Raw genomic sequence first — 19,397 nt, 5'->3', positions numbered from 1 at the left:
TTGGAATTGTCAGGCAAATTTCATAGACAGACAGAAACCAGGCCATATCATATCATGCCTTCTAGCCGGCATAAATAAAGTCGCCCCTGCTCTTTTCCTCTCCTGCCTTCCAAAGGTCACAAGTAAATATGCCACCTTAAGCCCTAATAACAATAAGGGCAACATCGACCTCCATTTACACTTTATCTCCCAGTCAGCCCCAGACATTTGAAAAGAACTTAAAAAAATGGAGGATGGCCCTCAAACCTCCCCAAGAAACCTCGCCCAAGAGGACGAACTGAAAACCCCAAACCTAAAGAAGGACCAAGCTAAATACCAAATGTTGGTAGCTGCCAGTCAACAGGGTTCCCAAGGCATACAGAATTCCTCAACTTGGCAACAGTCAACTCCAGGAGCCTGTTATAAGTGCGTCCAAGACGGACACTGGGAAAAAGCCTACACTAATCCCAGGACATTCTGGAAACCTTGCCCCATCTGTGGTATCAAGCAACACTGGAAGTCAGACTGTGCTCAGTGAAACTCTTCATCCTGCTTCGCCACCTATACCTGAAGACAGACGGGGCCTAGAGTCCACCACCCCTAGTGCCATCACCACCTCGGAACCCAGGGTAATTCTGTCAGTCTCTAGTAAGCCCTTGTCTTTCCTATTGGATGCTCAATGGGACAACTAGTTACTCGGTTTTACCCGAATATTCTAGACCCTTTTCCAGTTCTTCGATCTCTATTGTGAGAGTCAATAGGATCCCCTCTAGGCACAGACTCGTCCTTTATTATACAACCTATTCACCACCCGGCTTCACCCACTCTTTCTTGGTTATCCCTCAGCCCCTACACCTATCTTGCGATGGGACATATTAAGTAAATTCCAGGCCTCCATGCAATGTGATTCTTACAATTCTACCCCTTTTATTTTACTCTGACACCGAAATGCTTCCCTCTCCCTCCACTCATCCTCATTATTTACCCTGTTACCTTCTGTTAATTCTAAAGTTTGGAATGTTTCTAAACCCACAATAGCCACACATCACATCCCAGTTAAAATAGCCCTTCAGAACCCCTCCATTTTCCTTTATCAGTCTCAATATCCCCTTAATCCAGCTGGATGAAGGGGCCTCAATCTTATTTGTAAACCTTGGCAAGCTGAAATTCTCAAGCCTGTCAACTCTCCCCACAACAGCCCTATTCTGGCTTTCCAAAAGACAGACAAGATTTACTCCTTTTTCCAGGATCTCCAAGTTGTTAACCAGGCAGTGGTACGAATCCATCTGGTGGTCTGCAACCCATATTCTCTACTCTCCTGTACCCCTACATCTACCACACACTCTCTGTTTTGGAGCTAAAAGACGCCTATTTCACTATTCCCTTAAACCCAGCTTACCAAAGTCTCTTTGTTTTAACTTGGCCAAATCCTAATACTCACATGTCCACCCAACTAACATGGATTATACTCCCACAGGGGTTCCAGGATAGGCCCCACCTATTCAGACAGGCCCTCATCAAGGACCTAGCTGAACTTCCTCTTTTTCCTAGTGCCCTCCTCCAATACGTCAATGACCTCCTTCTCTGTAGCCCTTTCCTTAACCTGTCCATTCAACACACCACTCAGGTTTTCAACTTCCTCCATGATCGAGGAGATTGGGCCTAACCCACAAAATCTCAAGTAGCACAAACATGGGTTTGTCCTAACCCCTAATTCTCGAACCATTCCAACACAATGAAAGGAGCTAATTTGGGACATGCCCCTTCCCCACACAAAAAAAGGACCTCTTCTCCTTCTTGGGCCTTGTGGGATACTTTTGGCCGTGAATTCCCAACTTTGACTTGCTGGCCAAGCCACTCTACATGGCCTCACATGGGCCCATCCTAAAACCCCCAAACCCAGCTTACCTCATCAATTCCTACTAAAACAAGACAAAAACACAAACAAACAAACAAAAAACTTAAAAATGCCCTTTTAATTGCCCTGGCACCAGGACCGCCCAACCTCACCAAGCCCTTTACTTTGTATGTACATTCCGACCAAGGCCTTGCCCTTGGACTACTCTGCCAAACATACGGCGACGCCGCACAAGCCATTGCACATCTCTCAAAACAACTGGACTCTGTCATCCAATGCTGGTCACTCTGACAAAAGGCTTGGCTATGGCCACATTGCTGGCCTTAGAGGCACGGAAACTTCTTCTTTACCAACACATTACTATTGCATCTTCCCATTACCTACAAGACCTCATAAACCATCAATTTCTTCTATCCCTCACACCATCCTACTTACATCAGGTACATGCCTTATTCATAGGTAACCCTCTAATCACCTTCCAGAGACATAAAACCCTCAACCCAGCCACCCTCCTCCCTGTAAACACTTCCGACTTTAAGCTCTCTCACTCCTGCCTGGACCTCTTAGACTCCCTCTCCTCCCCCTTCCAACACACTTCAGATGCCCCTTTGCAGGGAACACATACATGGTTAATTAATGGAAGCTCTTTTAGGGAGCCATGTCCAGCAGCTGGCTATTGCATCATTGCTGAAAATAAACTCCTAGAAGCCAATGCTCTCCCACCCCATGCTACCTCTCAACAGGCAAAGCTAGTTGCCCTAACCAGGGCCCTCACCCAACAAAAGGAAAGAGGGTCAACATTGACACCAATTCCAAATATGCATACTATATCCTGCAGTCTCATGCCGTAATCTGGCAGGAACAGGGTTTCCTAACTACAAAAGGAACTCCCATAAAAAATGGCAAACTTATACATAAGCTGCTGGGGGTGGATAAACTACCACTAAAGGCCACCATTATCCATTGCAAGGGACACTGAAAGGCTACAGATGCCAAAACCGAGAAAAACATTTCAACAAATTTGGCAGCCTGGCAGGCAGCCCTTAAAACCCCATCGTTATTGCTCATTTTTTCCCAGCATACACCCTGTATATACCCAGTAGGAATGAACCCCACTTGCCCGGACTGGGGCCACTCAGGAAAAAATAGTTCCACCTCAATGATAAAAGTGTCTTGTCCAAGTTTAAAAAACGTTCTGTACTTTCATATGTGCACAACCATTTCCATGCCGGTTATTGCCCCTACTCTAGCTTTTAAAAACTTATATATATTCTTCCACCATGGCTGCCCATCTCAAAGATATTACTAAGGCATGTTCCCTTTGCACTCAAACTTCCCCTCAGGAAGCTATCAAACCACCTCCTTACCAACACACAAGGCCTGAGGACACTTACCAGGGCACGACTAGCAAATCAACATCGCTCACATGCCCCCCAGAAAGTGAGTCCCATACCTTCTGATAATAGTAGATACATTCTCTGGATGGACAAAAGCTTTTCCTACCACCACCAAATAGGCACACACCATCGCTTCTATTCTCTTCACTCATATTATCCACCGGTTTAAACTCGCTCTTGCATCCCGTCATACAATGGGCCAATCTGTTTCACAGTTTAACCAACAGCTGGCAAAGGCTCTAAACATTAAATCGGCTTTGCATGTTCCTTACCACCCTGAATCTTCAGGAAAAATTTTATAAAAAACAACAACTAACCAAACTCTCCCTAAAGGTTAAAATGGCCTGGACCTCACTTTTCCCATTTTTCCTCATGTGTTTATGAGTTATTTCCCAAAAGCCCCTCCGCCTAAGCCCATTTAAACTCATGTACAAAGGCCCCTTTATCCTCCAAAATATCCCCGTATTTTCTCCCCCTTCTATATGGAATACTTGGCTGGCGTTACACCTCACTCAACATCTAATAAGACAGTACGCAAATGCTTACTTGACCCAGCCTGAAAGTCCATCCTCAAAACACGCCTTCCTGTCCCTACAACCAGGGAACTGGGTCTGAATCACAGACTCCTCCTCCTCCCCTCTCCAACCTAAGGGGAGGGGTTCTCACCAGGTGATGCTAACTACTCCCACAGCGCCAAAGCTAACATCCTTTCCACACCGAATGCACCATTCTAAACTAAAAAGAGCACCAGACCCACATCTAGAAATTTGTTCACCTCCAAATTATTCTCCTTCCCTTATAGGACCAGCCTCATTGTACTTAACAAGAATTCCAGAATTTGCCAATCCAGAACACCCTAGCGCATAACACTCTCCGTCGCCAATTTCCAATCTTTTATCTCCTACTTTGTTTCAGGTCTTTCCTGGTTTCCCTTCCCCATGTCCCTGGATAGTCTATGCCAATTTCTCACACTACTGCAGGAGGTATGACTGCAGGGCACCAAGGAACTTTCATAGAAAGGGACAGGCACATTGAGCCAGGGACTTTGCAGGGCATCCCCAGGGCGTTTGTAGTAGAAAAAGGGACTTGAGAGCTTTCGTCTCTCGTTGTCCAATCTCATGCATTCAGAAACGCTGGGAACAGACAGTCCCTTACCTTACTGGAGGATGTGTCTCAGAAAGACCTTTTGTGGAAGAAATAAATTATTTTCATATCTTTATTTATAAAGCCTTTTTTACTTTTTTTTTTTTTCCAGACAGAGTGTCACTCTGTTGCTCAGGCTGGAGGGCAGTGGCATGACCATACCTCACTGAAGCCTCCATCTCCTGGGCTCAAACAATCCTCCCAATGTAGCCTCCCCAGTCCCTGCTACAACAGATGCAGACACCATGCCTGGGTAATTGGTTTATTTATTTTTCAGATAGTGTCACATAGTGCTCTCACTGTGTTGCCCGTGCTGGTCTCATTTTACTGGGCTCAAGCCATCCTCTCACCTTGGTTTGTTTTATAAATGCTTTTATTAATCAATTTGTTCTCTGGTTCTGGGTTTTCTGCCGTGCTTTCAATAAATGTAATTGAATAAATTCTTCTGTAGACTAAACACATTCACGCCTGTTTACTTTTTTCTTTTAGGTTGTGTTACTACACATTTACATCTCTGGACTGCTAACCGATTTCCCTAAATATACCTGTAGTTCATTCAGACAGTGCGTGTTTCAGAAATAGCCATAGATTCTGACTGTAGGCTCTAGGCTCAGTTATGACCAGAAAACAAGTCCTGCCAGTCTCCTACCTCAAATATATATTTGTGTATCGATCTGATCCCTGGGACAAGCTTCCCAGACTGAAATCACGGGATCATAAAGCTGGATGCTTTCTTGAGGGGATAGAGTAACATCCATATTTTCAATTCGAGTGTAAATAATTAATGGATGAAAAGATGTATGCAACAATGGAAAGCAGAATAACCGGTATTTGATTAATATGGCATCACCAAATTTTGCTTTAACAGATCTGATTTTAATTATTTCGGTCTTTGTGGGTCACGAAGTTTCTGTGGCATAGTGTTGTGTTTTTTAACAATAATACTTTTAAATGGAAAAAAATCCTTATCTCCACTAAGTGGTGTCTTTTTGTATGCTAGTGAGTTGACTCATGGCTGGCAGCACCTAGGTAGCTCTAGGTTGGGGAATAGGAGAATGTCAAGTGCATTTTAAAAATACATTTGAATTCAGAAAATTATTTGATTTAAATATGTTAATTTAATAGCAGTGTAGCTGGTGTCACCCATGGCATAGATTCGGAAGTTATTTGTAAATAACCGACGTGTTACAAAGCCAACTGAATGTCAGCAATGTGTGCTGAAAACTTGTTTGCTATGTGTTATGCGGGTGGATCACCTGAGGTCAGGAGTATGAGAGCAGCCTGGCCAACATGGTGAAACCCCATCTCTACTAAAAATACAAAAATTAGCCAGGTGTGGTGGTGTATGCATGTACTCTCAGCTACTGGGAAGGCCGAGGCAGGAGAATCGCTTGAACCCAGGAGGCGGAGGTTGCAGTGAACCGAGATCGCGCCATTGCACCCCAGTCTGGAAAATAAAGAGTGAAACTGTCGAAAAAAAAAAAGGAAGGAAGAAAGGAAGGAAGGCAGACAGGAAAAGAGAAAAACAAAGAGAAAGAAAGAAAGAAAAAAAGAAAAAGAAAGAAAAGGAAAGAAGAAAGAAAAAGGGAAAGAGAGAGAGAGAGAAGGAGGGAGGGGAAGAGGAAGGAAGGAAGGAAGGGAAGTCCCTCTGTCCATATCTGCAGTCACCTTTAAAGGCACGTCTGTGCCATGAACCTGGATCGGCAGTCATACTCTAGGTCTAAGAGGCAAGTCTGAAAGACAGTGCCGGCAGGCTTGACACGCTTCATTTTTCTTGGGATGCACGTTCTCCCCAGGGCACCAGCCAAAACCCGAATGGCCTGACACAGAGTTTGCATTTTTTCTCATAGTTCTCCTTGGTCATTCAGATAATATGGGTTCTAAGACATATCTGGTGCAGAATAGAGAAGGTTGCATCCTCCCAGTTTTGCCCGTTTTAGATGCTGGAACCCAGACAGGGCGCAATCTTTAGAGGGTCGGCAGGCAGCAGTAGTTTTCAGGAGGGAGGGAGGACCCCCGCAATCCCACCAGACACAGCTCTTCTTTCTCATGCTGTTTTTGAGGCCCTGGGCAATTGCCTTTGACTGTATATGATTCATCTTTCTTGTGTCAAGGTGAACCTCACTTCCAAGGAATCCCCATTCTTGTAGGATGCTCTGGGCTTCCTGGTCTCTCCAAGAACTGGCTAAATTCCATGTTTTTCCGTCGGAATACTGAGATAGACAACCTTGAAGGGAAGTTTCTTTACAACTGTCTTTATCTGGCCATGACATTAATTTCGCATTTGGTAGGAGGGTAACAGTCTTATTTTCATCATTATGTGTACTGTATGTTAGTGCACAGCATGAACGTGAGAGGAAGAGTTCTATGTTGAGATGTGAAATGCATCAAAAGCTAGTGTGGGGTTAATAAAGCTACTCTACCTCTAGGAGTGTCAGTTTCCTCACCCATAAAATGAGGATCACAAGATGACTTTTTCAAGTTGTTGCCAGAGTTAAATTCAGAAAGATATTTAAAAGTACCTGACTGCAATGGTCCACATCATGAATGAAATAGCGTCAGATTTCAAAGTACACAAAAGGAATAAAGTACACATGACCTAAGATGAGATCATCAGCTTTGTAAGCAACCTGACGAGCTCTTGATTACTATAGAATTAACATCACTATTACTATTAGTGTGAGTTCCCCAAAGTTATAGTTCAGCATTGTTTAGGCTGTTCTGGCTCATTTTCGTTGCCAGGTAATTTTGGAAAATGACTCCAATGAAGTGGGTTTTATATGTTGAGGCAGTTTTGCTTTGAAGGGCACGTAGCTATAGAAGGACATGGGGGAAGAAAGTGAGTTTCCCCTTAGCTTGGGGAGTGATCCAATATAGGGGGATCCGTTGATGGTTCAGGAGAGAAGAACGATCATTGCAGCAGCAAAGCCCCTGGGAAAGTGGGAGTTACTGGAATTTGTGAGAGTATTGTAGTAGTGGAAGTAGGATGAGTGCGAAAGGGAGAAGCAATTCTCTCGTGGTCATAGACTTAAGGTAAAATAATTCCAAAGTTTTGAAGTTTCTCATCACTGCTCAGTTGCTCAGATACAGGCATCATTATGTAATGATATTATATTATATTAGTAGGAGGAGCGGGAGTTCTAGCTCATAAAATAGATATGATAATGCTTGCATTCTTAGGGGCACTAAAAGTATTTCTATTGGTTTGTTAGGGCTGCCATCAACAAATCAGAATGGATTTGTGAGCATTTCAGCTGCTCTTCTGTTTAGTAGCCTCTCTGCACCACCACAGTGTGACAGCCCCCACAGTAAGTAGTGTGTGTTGTTGGTTGTTCTTCCAGTTTCCAGCATCCCAGGTATATTTCTTGTAACATGGCAGGCCACTCATGCATGTCTACTGAATTGATGAGTTAACCTTTTGTAATGATCCTAGCAGAAAAGCATCTCCTGTGTTTTGGAGTCATTATTGGAGATGATATGATTCTAGGCATCTTACATATGGTCTTTGGTTTTGTGCTGGACACTCTAGGGTAATGGCTCTGTATGGTGCTCTGGAGCTCCTGCAGGTCACCACATAGGGGAAGTAGGCAAAGCTAGACTACAAGCTAACCTGAGTCTGGGCAGAATATCTTGAATGCCCTTGGAACAAGGAAAGATAGGCAGCGTGGTGGGAGCTGCCACAGGTATTTTTGCACCAGCTCCCTATCTGCCTGGAGGCTGACACAAGGCCATTCTTCATCCATCTCCCTAGTTTGAGGTAAGCACTGGCCTTTCTTCATCATAGGGTAGAGTTGTGGAGTATAAAATTGCTCACTGCCTTAGGGCACAGGTGTGGGCTCCTCACCAGCAGAAAGACCCACTATCTCTGCTGTCCATCACTGAGTACCTCCGATTCACTGTCACACTATGGGAATAGGGATACGGTGCTTACACGATGCTGATCTTGCTTTTGCTTTCTCTACAAGCAATCAACCACATGGATCTGCTTGGGCTCATTGTCTCCGTATTGGCCAAATTTAAGAATATGTGAAAAAGCAAACTAACGACTTTAGTGGTGATCCTCGTGGCCCTTTTAGGACAACACAGGGCTGCTTAGGGACCGCTTGAGCAATTGACACACTACTGTATTGAGTTGTGTGGTGTAGCATAGACAGGATATTGATATAGTCTTCATGGCATCACACACAGCAAATAAGTTTTCAGCACATACTATTGACTTAGGGTTGGCCTTGTAACACCTCAGTTATTTACAAATCAACTTCAGAATCTATGCCGCGGGTGACATCAGCTACACTGCTACTAAATTAACATTGAAATCAAATAATTTTCTGAATTCGAATGTATTTTGAAAGTTAACTTGACATTCCTACTTGAAATTCAAAAGCAGGTTATCACACACTAGAAATGTAGTTGCAAGGAAAAATGAAACGAAAAAGTTGGAAATCTAAAGGAAAAAAGGAAATCTAAGTAGTAGGCCAAATTTATCTGCAATGTAAATCCTCCTTGATGTTATTTCCTTTATTTTTCATAGCAAATATTTTTAGTGTACATATTGTAAATTCTACTTTAGAAATGGAATAACAGTCCCAAAGGGTGTTAAGTATCTTGCCCACCATATCAAGGGCACTGTGTGAGAGGCAAGATGGAAACCCATAGCTACTTCATGCCGTAGACTCTAAAGAGACAGTGTAGGTGGGACCGAAGTCATCTTGCTTCAGCAAGTTGCCCTGGTTGCTTGCCCCTTACTCCTACCTAGGCCCTAATTCTTTCATCCAGCTCTATAGCCTAGGGACTTCTCACATGTTTTGTGGCAAATGGGATACCCTAAGAAAGGAAGCAGATGAGGAGAGACAAAGCGCGAGGTATGGGGAAAGGGGCAGGGAGCTTCTGTGCCCACTAGGGGCATGCTGCCCTCCATATGTTCAGCTAGCCAGAAGCTCTCTGAATCCTGTCCTTTTGGTTTTGATGGAGGTTTTCATTATGTAGGCGTGACTGATTAAACTGTTGTCCTGCCACTGGGGATCAAATTAAACTTCTGCCCCTCCTGAAGGCTGGGGCGGGGGGCGGCTGAAAGCCCCAACCCTCGTATTCCCCAACCTAGAGCTACCTAGGTGCTGCCAGCCTTGAGTCAACTCACGAGCATACAAAAAGATAGCACTTTGTGGAGATTCTAAAAATTGTAGGAGTTGTATGCCAGGAAGCAGGGTCTAGGACTAAATATGTATTACACAATATCACACCTGTGCATACCAGCTCAATCAGAATACAAAATTTCAAAAATGATACTTAATTTTTTTTAAAAATAGTGTCTCTATCTCAAAAAAAAATTAACCTCATCCTGGACCTCCTGGGCTCGACGCATCCTCCACCCTTCGGCTCTAGAGTAGCTGGGACTACAGCTACATACAGACGTGCATACATTCATGCATTCACTCTTTTATTTTTGTAGAGAGAGAGTCTTGCTCTGTTGCCCCATCTGGTCTCAAACTGCTGAGCTCAAGCAATCCTCCTGCCTCAGCATCCCAAAGTGCTGGGATTACAGGCATGGACAAACGCACCCAGCCATGATTTCCAATATTATCAAATACCTGGGAAGGAAGTGAACAAAAGATGAGCGAGACTTCTTTGGAGAAAGCTGCAAAACTTTATTGAGATAGTTTAAGTCAAATATCTAATATAAAACCAGTTTGCGTTGTTTCAGCTTGTCCTCATTTAAACTTGTGTTTGCCCTTCTCCTATAATACAAGCATAACGGGTGGGAACATCACTAGCAGAAGTGTGTTTAGATGACATTAAGGATATGGAAAAGACAGCAAAGTCTTAGTTTTCCACAGTGGACAAAACCAGAAGCCTAAGAGCCACCCTTTAGCTTACATTCAGGTAGACCTCTTTAGAGACTTTGACAATAGTCGTCCAAGCGTACGCATTAAAGATATTTTTCAAACACACCCTGCATTCTAGTGCTACAAGGAAAGCAAGACAGTCCGAGGTCCGAACACATTAAATGAAGTGAACCTACTAAAAAGGGGTTTAAAGTAGAAAGCAAACATTGTGCATAGTTTTACTCAAAATACCAGCACCACACAACGATACTGAGAAACAGAAAAGGAATTTACAAAAAATGTATAATTTTTGGCAAACACTCTTTTAATGTTCTGGCTTGAATCTGTGGTCTGGATGTCAAATGGGCTCCTGGAAATGGTCTGAATACTATCTTGGAAGAAAGCGGTTAATGTCACCTTAGGAACTGCACAAGGGAAGTGAATAGAAAGGCCAGCATTGCAATTGTTTTTACACTGTTGTGCAGAAGGGCAAAAATATTTATTTGGGCTCGTTTACCCTTCTGTGGTTTTTAAGGTACAGTAACCGTTTGTACCCAGTTTTCTGCTACCGTGATGTCAACATGAATCATGCCTCTTTTTACACTTGAATGTATTCTCATTTGTATAATTAAGTATATGGTCGCATTACTCTTAAGCTATCACTATCAGTTTTGTCATCATTATGTGATAGCGTTATAAACTGTCACACATGAACACATGGAGGGATACGGAAATGGAAAGCAAGAGTAGGACAGCTGAAAAAGCCAAAATTTGTTTCTAAAAGTCAATGTTTTTGAGGGACAACTGGAAAATTTCACAGTTTCTTCCACAGGTTTTTTGATGCTTAGATAATCAGGTATTACAGAAATAAATAATGGATGCCTTCCTAGCTTATCAAGCATTTCATCCATGCTCTGAAAATATTAGCGTTCAAGATTGTATTCACTTTCGATAATGCCCTGGGTTAAATCACTCTGTCTTGTTCATATTCCATGTCGTGCTTTTTCCATTGTCTTCAAGATTGTGTAAACTACTGAATACTCTATTCATAGCTAATTTTCAAAACACCAATCTTTTAAATTTATGACATTTGAACTACTTTTCCTTTTACTAATGACTCATACTTGTCTTTTATTCACCACCTCTTTCTTTTTCCGTTAAGTTTATTCTTTTATTGTTATTTCATAGTATTCTTTTCCTTTATCATATAATGTGCTATTTATTTTAATAAGACATGCATTTAAAGCTATGATCTTCCTGAGAATACAGCTGAGGCTTGTTCAGTAGGCTCCTGGAAATTGTCTGAGAACTATCTTTTAATATAAATAGTGTAATGGAATGGTTCAGCAGAGTAGAGTAAAAACCTTTAGGTAGTTTCTCCCTTAAACATGGGGTGCTTCCTTTAACTTCAAGAGGTATTGTAATTAACAGTCACCAATTTGGAAAATATGTGTAAAACATACTTATGTCAACTACTCAGGAATTAGCACAATGCTATTGTTGAAATTCAAACCCTATCATCTAATGTGTCAAGGCAGAAACCTGTAATATGTAACCTATGGTATGGTTAGAAGTGACCCTACTGTATGAATCTTCAATCTAATTACACGAAGTAGCTCACGAAGACTGACAGGAGGGCGGGGAGCATGCGTAGCAGAAGCATCTTACACCCATCTTGAGCATCACTGACCTACATGCATTCTCCTGGCCACAGAAACCTGATGATCTCTTGCCATTTTATCATTCAGTCATTCAAGGCTTCACTGCGGGAGGGCTTTAAAATGCAATTATTCTTTAAGAGCCAGAGAATTCGGAATTTGACAAAACCCAAGAACACTCATACTGGGCTCCATACAGGAAAACAAATATCAAGCAGCGTGCCCACTCATTTTCTTAGGAACCATGAAATCTCAACTCAGACTTTATAATTGGCCTGATGCTGATTGTTATGATAAACAAATCATGAAAATCAGAATATCTTGGTCTTCTATCCAGCAGAACCAGAGCATGCGGAAATCAGCAACAAAATGGATTTTAATCTATCTGATGTTCATCCACTCTTTTCACTAAGAGCAAGGATGCGTGTGGAATTTATACGATTCATCCAGACTCTCACAAATTATGGTAGAGCTGGTACTAGAATCTGCTTCAGGGCTCAGCATACTTCACACAAACTGGTATTACAAATGCATTATGTATTTGTTAAAAGCAGAAATTAGAAAAGAATCTGAAAATTGTTAGCTGTTGGTTATACACCAAACTAAGAAAATGCTGCCATGTTTGTTGATTCAATATGGCTTTGACCCAGTTTGTTTCTGTATCTGATAGTGTCTAAGTCTTGCAATCTGGCGTTTGGGTCTGAATGACGTTTCAAAGAAAATTTGCATTTGCACTGTGTTTTTAAAGTAGCAGTAATGTTATCCCTCTATTATCAAAAGTATAATATTGTGTAAATGAGAAAGCACATAACTTTGCATCTTGATGGATAACACACCTGCTTCTGGCATTTTACAGTGTTCTACTTTAGGTATAATCTTCACCTTGATGCCAGAACCCAAATCCAGATTTATCCTCGGTCTTTGACTGACGCACCTCTTGGAGATCACCTTCCATGTCACGCACTTCAATATACAAAGGTTATCGATTTAAGCATTCCAACATGAAATATAAATAAGGAAATGATAATATTCTTTTCCTTCGCGTTATGAAATAAAGCCTGAGCCAGGCGTAGTGGCTCATGCCTGTAATCTCAGCACTTTGGGAGGCCGAGGTCACTTGAACCCAAGAGCTGGAGGTGGGTGTGAGCCAAGATCATGCCACAGCAATCCGGGCTGAATGACAGATGAGACTCTGCCACATGAAAAAAAAAAAAAAAGAAAAAAAAAGAGAAGAAAAGAAAAGAAAGGAAAAGAAAAAGAAAAAACTGTCAGTGTGGTAATGAACGTCGTGCAAAGATGGTACACCTTTGTTTTCCTGTTTTATGATATTTTATTTTATTTTATTGTTTTTTGAGTCAGGGTCTCACTCTCTCTTCTAGGCTGGAGTGCTGTGGCACAATCAAGGCCCAGTGTGTGCCCAACCTCTCAGGCTCAACAGAACCTCCTGTCTCAGCCTCCGGAGTAGCTGAGCCTACTGGTGCACCCCACCGCCAAGGCTAATTTCTGTTTGTTTGTTTTGTTTGAGAAAGGATTTCTCAATGTTGTCCAGGCTGGTCTTCAACTCCTGGGATCAAGAGATTTGCCCAACTCAGCCTCCCAAAATTTTGGTATTACAGTCATGAGCTCCTGGCCCAATGTCTTATCTTGAATTACAGTCTAAGGATAAATCACAGTACACATAAATTTCCCACACTTTACCATTGTGTATTATGAACAGCGAGTATCAACTGTCTATGAAATCTGAAGTCAGCTGCATGAATACCACTTTAATCATAAATGAAATGTAATTTTGCGAAGAATTACATCAATGTATTGGCGGGCCTCTGACAAATCCTACAGTTGTGACACCTTATTGGGGTAACTTGGAAATTGTTTGGATAGTTAATTAACGTTATGCTATACTTAGGTCCAAGAACCCTGTATGTTAACTTTACATAAAAGAATCCCATTTAGAACAATGTACCAAAAATAACAGGAAAATCATTGTCTTGCAGTGAGAGTACAGAAAGTTGAGTGCAAAGAAATTAATGGGCATTGTTGACAGTCATAGCTGGAAACATCTTAACAGTGAATTGCTAAAATAATCAATGGCCCAAATTCTGTCAATGTTCAGCTTCAAAATGCTATCTGTTGAGGATACATTTTCTGTTTCAGGATAATCTTATCCTACTTTGAGTTTTCTAATTATGAAAGTTTTTAAACAACTGTTAAAACCCCCTTAAAATCACACTAATACAGCTCCCTGTATACCACTGTCCTGAATTATCCAACTTTTATCAAACATACCGTCAAAAAGACTGATCAAAGGAAACAGTGGCTGTCATTCATTGAGCTCTTTTCTGGAGTTACTATCCTGCTTCACTGAACTGTTTTGTCCTGAGCCAATACTGAAGTACCTTACAGTACAGACACAATCGAGTGTTACGCATCTTAGGCAAACTGCTCACGTTTTATTATTACAACATGGATTGTAGGAAGCACACAAACCTTTGAACAAAACATGAATTCCTTCTCCATGAGTCAAATGTTCTTGCAAGCCTCAATCTCTGAGCCTCGGTTTTCTTATTTATACAATGGGGCTAACATCCCTTTGCAAATGGGCCTTATTCACAGCGTTATAAGGTCCAGTGACTTGGCACTCCACATGCAATGAACGGGTGCTTACAACACTGTGGACACCATGGCTGAGAAGATCATACAGCAACATTCTAAGAAGATCAAATTAAACTAGTGAAATCATGTACATTTTTATACACCAAATTAAATGGTTTCAAGTAAGGACTGTATTTTCAAGCATACAAAATCCATCTTGAAGAACAAGAGCAGATTCATTATATCCAGGGACAGCATGAAGCTGCAAACTATACTCTCCCCTTTCCAGCCAACTTTCAGCAAATGTTTGGTATCTTTTCCTAATGTTCTCTTTCCTCCTGTTAGTGCTCATGGCATAGGCCACGATGCACACACATAGACCTTCTCCCGCCCCATAGACATGCTTTCTTTCCCTTCCCAGCACCTGGGATCTCAGCTGTATCCTGATCTTCTTCTGTCTCCTGAACAGGTGTAGGATCCCGACTTTCAGCTGCTGGTTCTTCTTCTTGGGGCTCTCCATTACTGGGCTCCTGGGACTGGCTGTGTGTGTGTGTGAGTGTGTGTGTGTGTGTGTGTGCAGATAAAAAGATTTGTTAATACATGTCAATAATATAAATATACAAAATACATAGATATTTCTTATCATAAGTACCTCTAGAGACATTTCTCCAACACTACCCCATATACCTATTCTTCATAACATTATTCTTTCCTCAGAGAGGTTACTCAAAAACAGATATCCTCAAGGACTTTGGAAGCCGTTTTAATCTATGTTGGGATGAATGTGTGTAATCTGTTCTGAATAAGCACGAGGAGGAAGTTAGGGACAAAATCTGGGCACACACGATCATCCATCCACACAAAACCCAAATATAATCCTCTGGACTAATCTTTCCTTCATGGGATGCCATAATCATTTTTTATCAGCATGGGAGACCATTATCAGTGTATCTATACTAGTCCAACAACACTATTAGAAAAATAACTTTCTGCTAAGAGAAAACATCGAATGTTAAGACTTTCACAAGCAGAGGCACAATGAGCTCAGGAGGTTGTGAACTTCTTTTTGGTATAGGCCTATATGTTGATCTTCCTCATCAACATATATTTCACTCTGTAAGCAGAATACTGTGATTGGGAAAATGCACTTGACAGGACAACTAGATTTGACCACTTTCACGGTCAAATGTTAACTTGCTCTTTTTTTTTTTTTTTAATTTGGAAATACTCTGAAAGTCCCAGGGCAAGTATACGTGTGTGCAACTTTTGAATCGAATGCTTGCAAAGCCGCTTACGTAGGTCTAGCTAGCTGAGCAATGTCTTAAGGCTCCCGGCAAAAAACACAGGGTATTTCCCATGAGGTTGGTTTCACAACTGGACACTCCATCAGGGAGACAAGTAGGAAATTACAGCTAGAGAATTAAAACGTAATGATTTGCTAGGCCCACTTCCCACCCCCCCACAACCAAAATCACTTTTTTAGGAACTCTGAGCCCGCCCATTGGAAACTCCACAGTGGAGTTGAGAATTTGCTACACAGCAGTGAGCACTCTTCACAGGACACCTATGCCAGGCACTCTACAGATCTTGGGGCTGCAGTCACTAGCCCGCAGCCTTTCCCGTCTCCAGGACCCTCCCATACCGCTGATGCCGTCCCTCCCCTGGTCCTGTCTGGGGAGTCTAGAATCTTCTGTCGGGCTTTCAGGTGCTTCTGGGACTCGGATACCCCCAACAGCACCCCAGCATCGCCCCAGCTTCACCTGAGCCCCTCCACTCCTCGGCCCTCCTTCCTCCCTAGTTATGGCCGTGACAAGACAAGAAGGTCCATGGGTGCGGTGCCGCATGAGAGGGATGATGACTTCGAGGCCCTTCTCGCTCTGAGTCACTGACCACGCCACCCTCCAGAAGCCCGCTGGTTCCTCCTCACTCTCACTCACACTTCAACTCCCAGTTGGATCGGCCTGTGGACCTACCCGCTGTGTCTCAGTATCGGAGAAAGAATCCAGACCTCAGGCACCTGAGTTGCCGGCTCACAGCTCCGCCGCTTTCCCCACACTGGCAAGGGGGCAGATAGGAAGATGCCCAGTGAACATGCGCACTGAGGTGGGCACCAAAGGAGCATGAGCAGTGAGGTCCCCTCTTGCCTTAAGGGCTGTGGTGCCCCTCCTTATCCCGCTTTGCCCTGTCCTATGCTCCTTCCCAGGTCCCCATTAACGACGTTGGAATCCCTCCTCGCTGTGTGTGGGTCTTTCCCCCCCACCCAGGACTCAAATACCTCAAATAATGTCAGCCTTCAAAACTCACTCCATGGCCGGGTGCGATGGCTCACGCCTGTAATCCCAGCACTTTGGGGTAACAGAGGTGGGTGGATCATGCGGCCAAGAGACCGAGACCATCCTGGCCAACATGGTGAAACCCTGTCTCTGCTGAAAATACAAAAATTAGCTGGGTGTTGTTGCGTGTGCCTGTACTCCCAGCTACTCAGGAGGCTGAGGCAGGAGAATCGCTTGAACCCGGGAGGCGGAGGTTGCAGTGAGCCTAAATTGCCCCACTGCACTCCAGCCTGGTGACAGAACAAGACTCCGTGAAAAAAAAAGCTCACTCCATGTTCACCTGATCCTCCTCCCCTCTATGGCCCTCCTTCCTCCCATGCCCAGGACCCAACAACGGCAAGGCCATGGTGGTATCGCTGAGTTTTAGTAGAAAGATGACGACCTCAGAGGCCATGGACCAAGTGGCACAACCCACAGGAAGCCCCCCACGCCCCCCCTCACACTCACTTCAACTTCTGGGAGGACTAATCTGCAGACCTACTGGCTAAGTCGTAGTCAGCACGGAAGAAGGAAGTCACGACGTCTCCTTTCACAGCTGTGCAGGGACAGAAGGCAGAGAGCAAGGCGCATAGGCAGCAAGGAACTTTCATAGAAAGGGACATGCACATTGAGCCAGGGACTTTGCAGGGCAGGGTAGGGTTTTCCGCTTTCCCCAGACCTACATCCCCAGAGCGTTTGTAGTAGAAAAAAGGGACTTGAGAGCTTTCGTTTCTCTTTGTCCAATCTCATGCATTCAGAAACGTTGGGAACAGACAGTCCCTTACCTTACTGGAGGATGTGTCTCAGAAGGAACATTTGTGGAAGAAATAAATTATTTTCATACCTTTATTTATAAATCCTTTTTTATTTTTATTTTTTCCAGACAGACTGTCGTTCTGTTGCTCAGGCTGGAGGGCAGTGGCATGACCATACTCACTGACGCCTCCATCTCCTGGGCTCAAACAATCCTCCCGATGTAGCCTCCCCAGTCCCTGCTACTACAAATGCAGACACCACACCTGGGTAATTGGTTTGTTTATTTTTTAGAGTTCTCACTGTGTTGCCCATGCTGGTCTCAATTTCCTGGGCTCAATTGATCCTCCCATCTTGGCCAGTTTTATAAATGCTTTTATTAATCATTTTGTTCTCTGGTTCTGGGTTTTCTGCCATGCTTCCAATAAACGTAATGGAATAAATTCTTCTGTAGACTAAATACATTCACACCTGTTTACTTTTTTCTTTTTAGGTTGTGTTACTTCACATTTAAATCTCTGGACTGGTAACTGATTTCCCTGAGTATACCTGTAGGTCATTCAGACAGTGTATGTTTCAGAAATAGCCATAGATTCTGACTGTAGGCTCTAGGCTCAGTTACGACCAGAAAGCAATTCCTGTCTGTCTCCTATCTCAAATGTATGTTTGTGTATTGACCTGATCCCTGGGACAAGTTTTCCAAACTGAAATCATGGTATCATAAAGCTGGATGCTTTCTTGAGGGGATAGAGTAACATCCATATTTTCAATTCATGTGTAAATTAATTAATGGATGAAAAGATGTATGCAATAACGCAAAGCAGAATAACAGGTATTTGATTAATACGGCATCACCAAATTTTGCTTTAACAGATCTGATCATAATTACTTCAGTCTTTGTGGGTCATGTACTTTCTGTGGCATAGTGTTCTGCTCTTTAGCAATAATACTTTTAAATGGAAAAAAATCCTTATCTCAATGGCTATGCAAAACAAGCCATGGGCTGTATTTAGATCTCAAGCCATAGTCAACTAGCCCCTGGATTATCTTTTACTTCACATATTTGAATGCTGTATTTTTGTACCAGTAGTCAAAAGATTAACAAAGGAGAGTTCTACCACCAGGTAAGATTTAGAAAGCCTCAAGAGAAAGTCACTTTAGCCCTGAAAATGAGAAAAAGCCTAATAATCTATAACGTTATCTTTTGTTTTGCTTTGTTTTTAGATCATGAGAGACCTGAGGCAACAAGGCAGCCACGGGAACTGATCCAAAAGGGTGACTTAGTCCCTCTGAGGAGGGATGAGACACATAAACTGCATCACCTCTGGCAGAGCATGTGTGGAAGAAGTGACAGCCATAACAGGGGGTGAGAAGAAAACCACTGAAAATGTGACAAGTTCATAAAGTTCAAACACAGGCATTTGAGAGAGCTGGAATCCTGGGAAGTCTCAGATACCAGTGGAATTCACATTCACAGACAGAAAGCCATCCTGTCTCAAAAAACAGAGTCAGAGTCTATAAGACTGGATAAAAAGCAAGAACAAAAATAACAGACGCTGGTGAGTTTGTGTAGAAAAGGCAATGCTTACACCCTGTTGGTTGGAGTATAAATTAGTTCAACCATTGTGGAAAGGAGTGTGGCAATTCCTCAAGGATTTAAGAACAGAAATACCATTTGGCCCTGCAATCCCATTGCTGGGACTATACCCAAAGGTATATAAATTTTTCTATTATAAAGACACATGCACATGTATAGTCATTGTAGCACTACTCACAATAGCAAGGACATGGAATCAACCTAAATGCCCATCAATAATAAACTGCACTTTTTAAAATGTGGTACATATACGCCATGGAGTACTATGCAGCCATAAAAAACAGTC

At 42.7% G+C, this 19,397-nt stretch overlaps 1 protein-coding gene across 1 annotated transcript; it reads right to left on the bottom strand.

The window, feature by feature from the left end:
- Positions 1 to 12,722: 12,722 nt before the first annotated feature.
- XAGE1B (X antigen family member 1B) lies at positions 12,723 to 14,969 on the bottom strand. Its single transcript, XM_058441848.1, has 2 exons — positions 14,858 to 14,969; positions 12,723 to 12,820 (listed from the first exon to the last, which is right to left on the bottom strand). The coding sequence occupies exons 1-2, from the start codon at positions 14,967 to 14,969 to the stop codon at positions 12,723 to 12,725; spliced, it is 210 nt and encodes a 69-aa protein (XP_058297831.1).
- Between the last annotated feature and the right edge of the window lie 4,428 nt (positions 14,970 to 19,397).

Source organism: Hylobates moloch, unplaced genomic scaffold, assembly GCF_009828535.3.
Source record: "Hylobates moloch isolate HMO894 unplaced genomic scaffold, HMol_V3 SCAFFOLD_7, whole genome shotgun sequence".
Taxonomy (NCBI): Eukaryota; Metazoa; Chordata; class Mammalia; order Primates; family Hylobatidae; genus Hylobates; species Hylobates moloch.
This window is presented reverse-complemented; position numbering and strand designations above follow the sequence as displayed.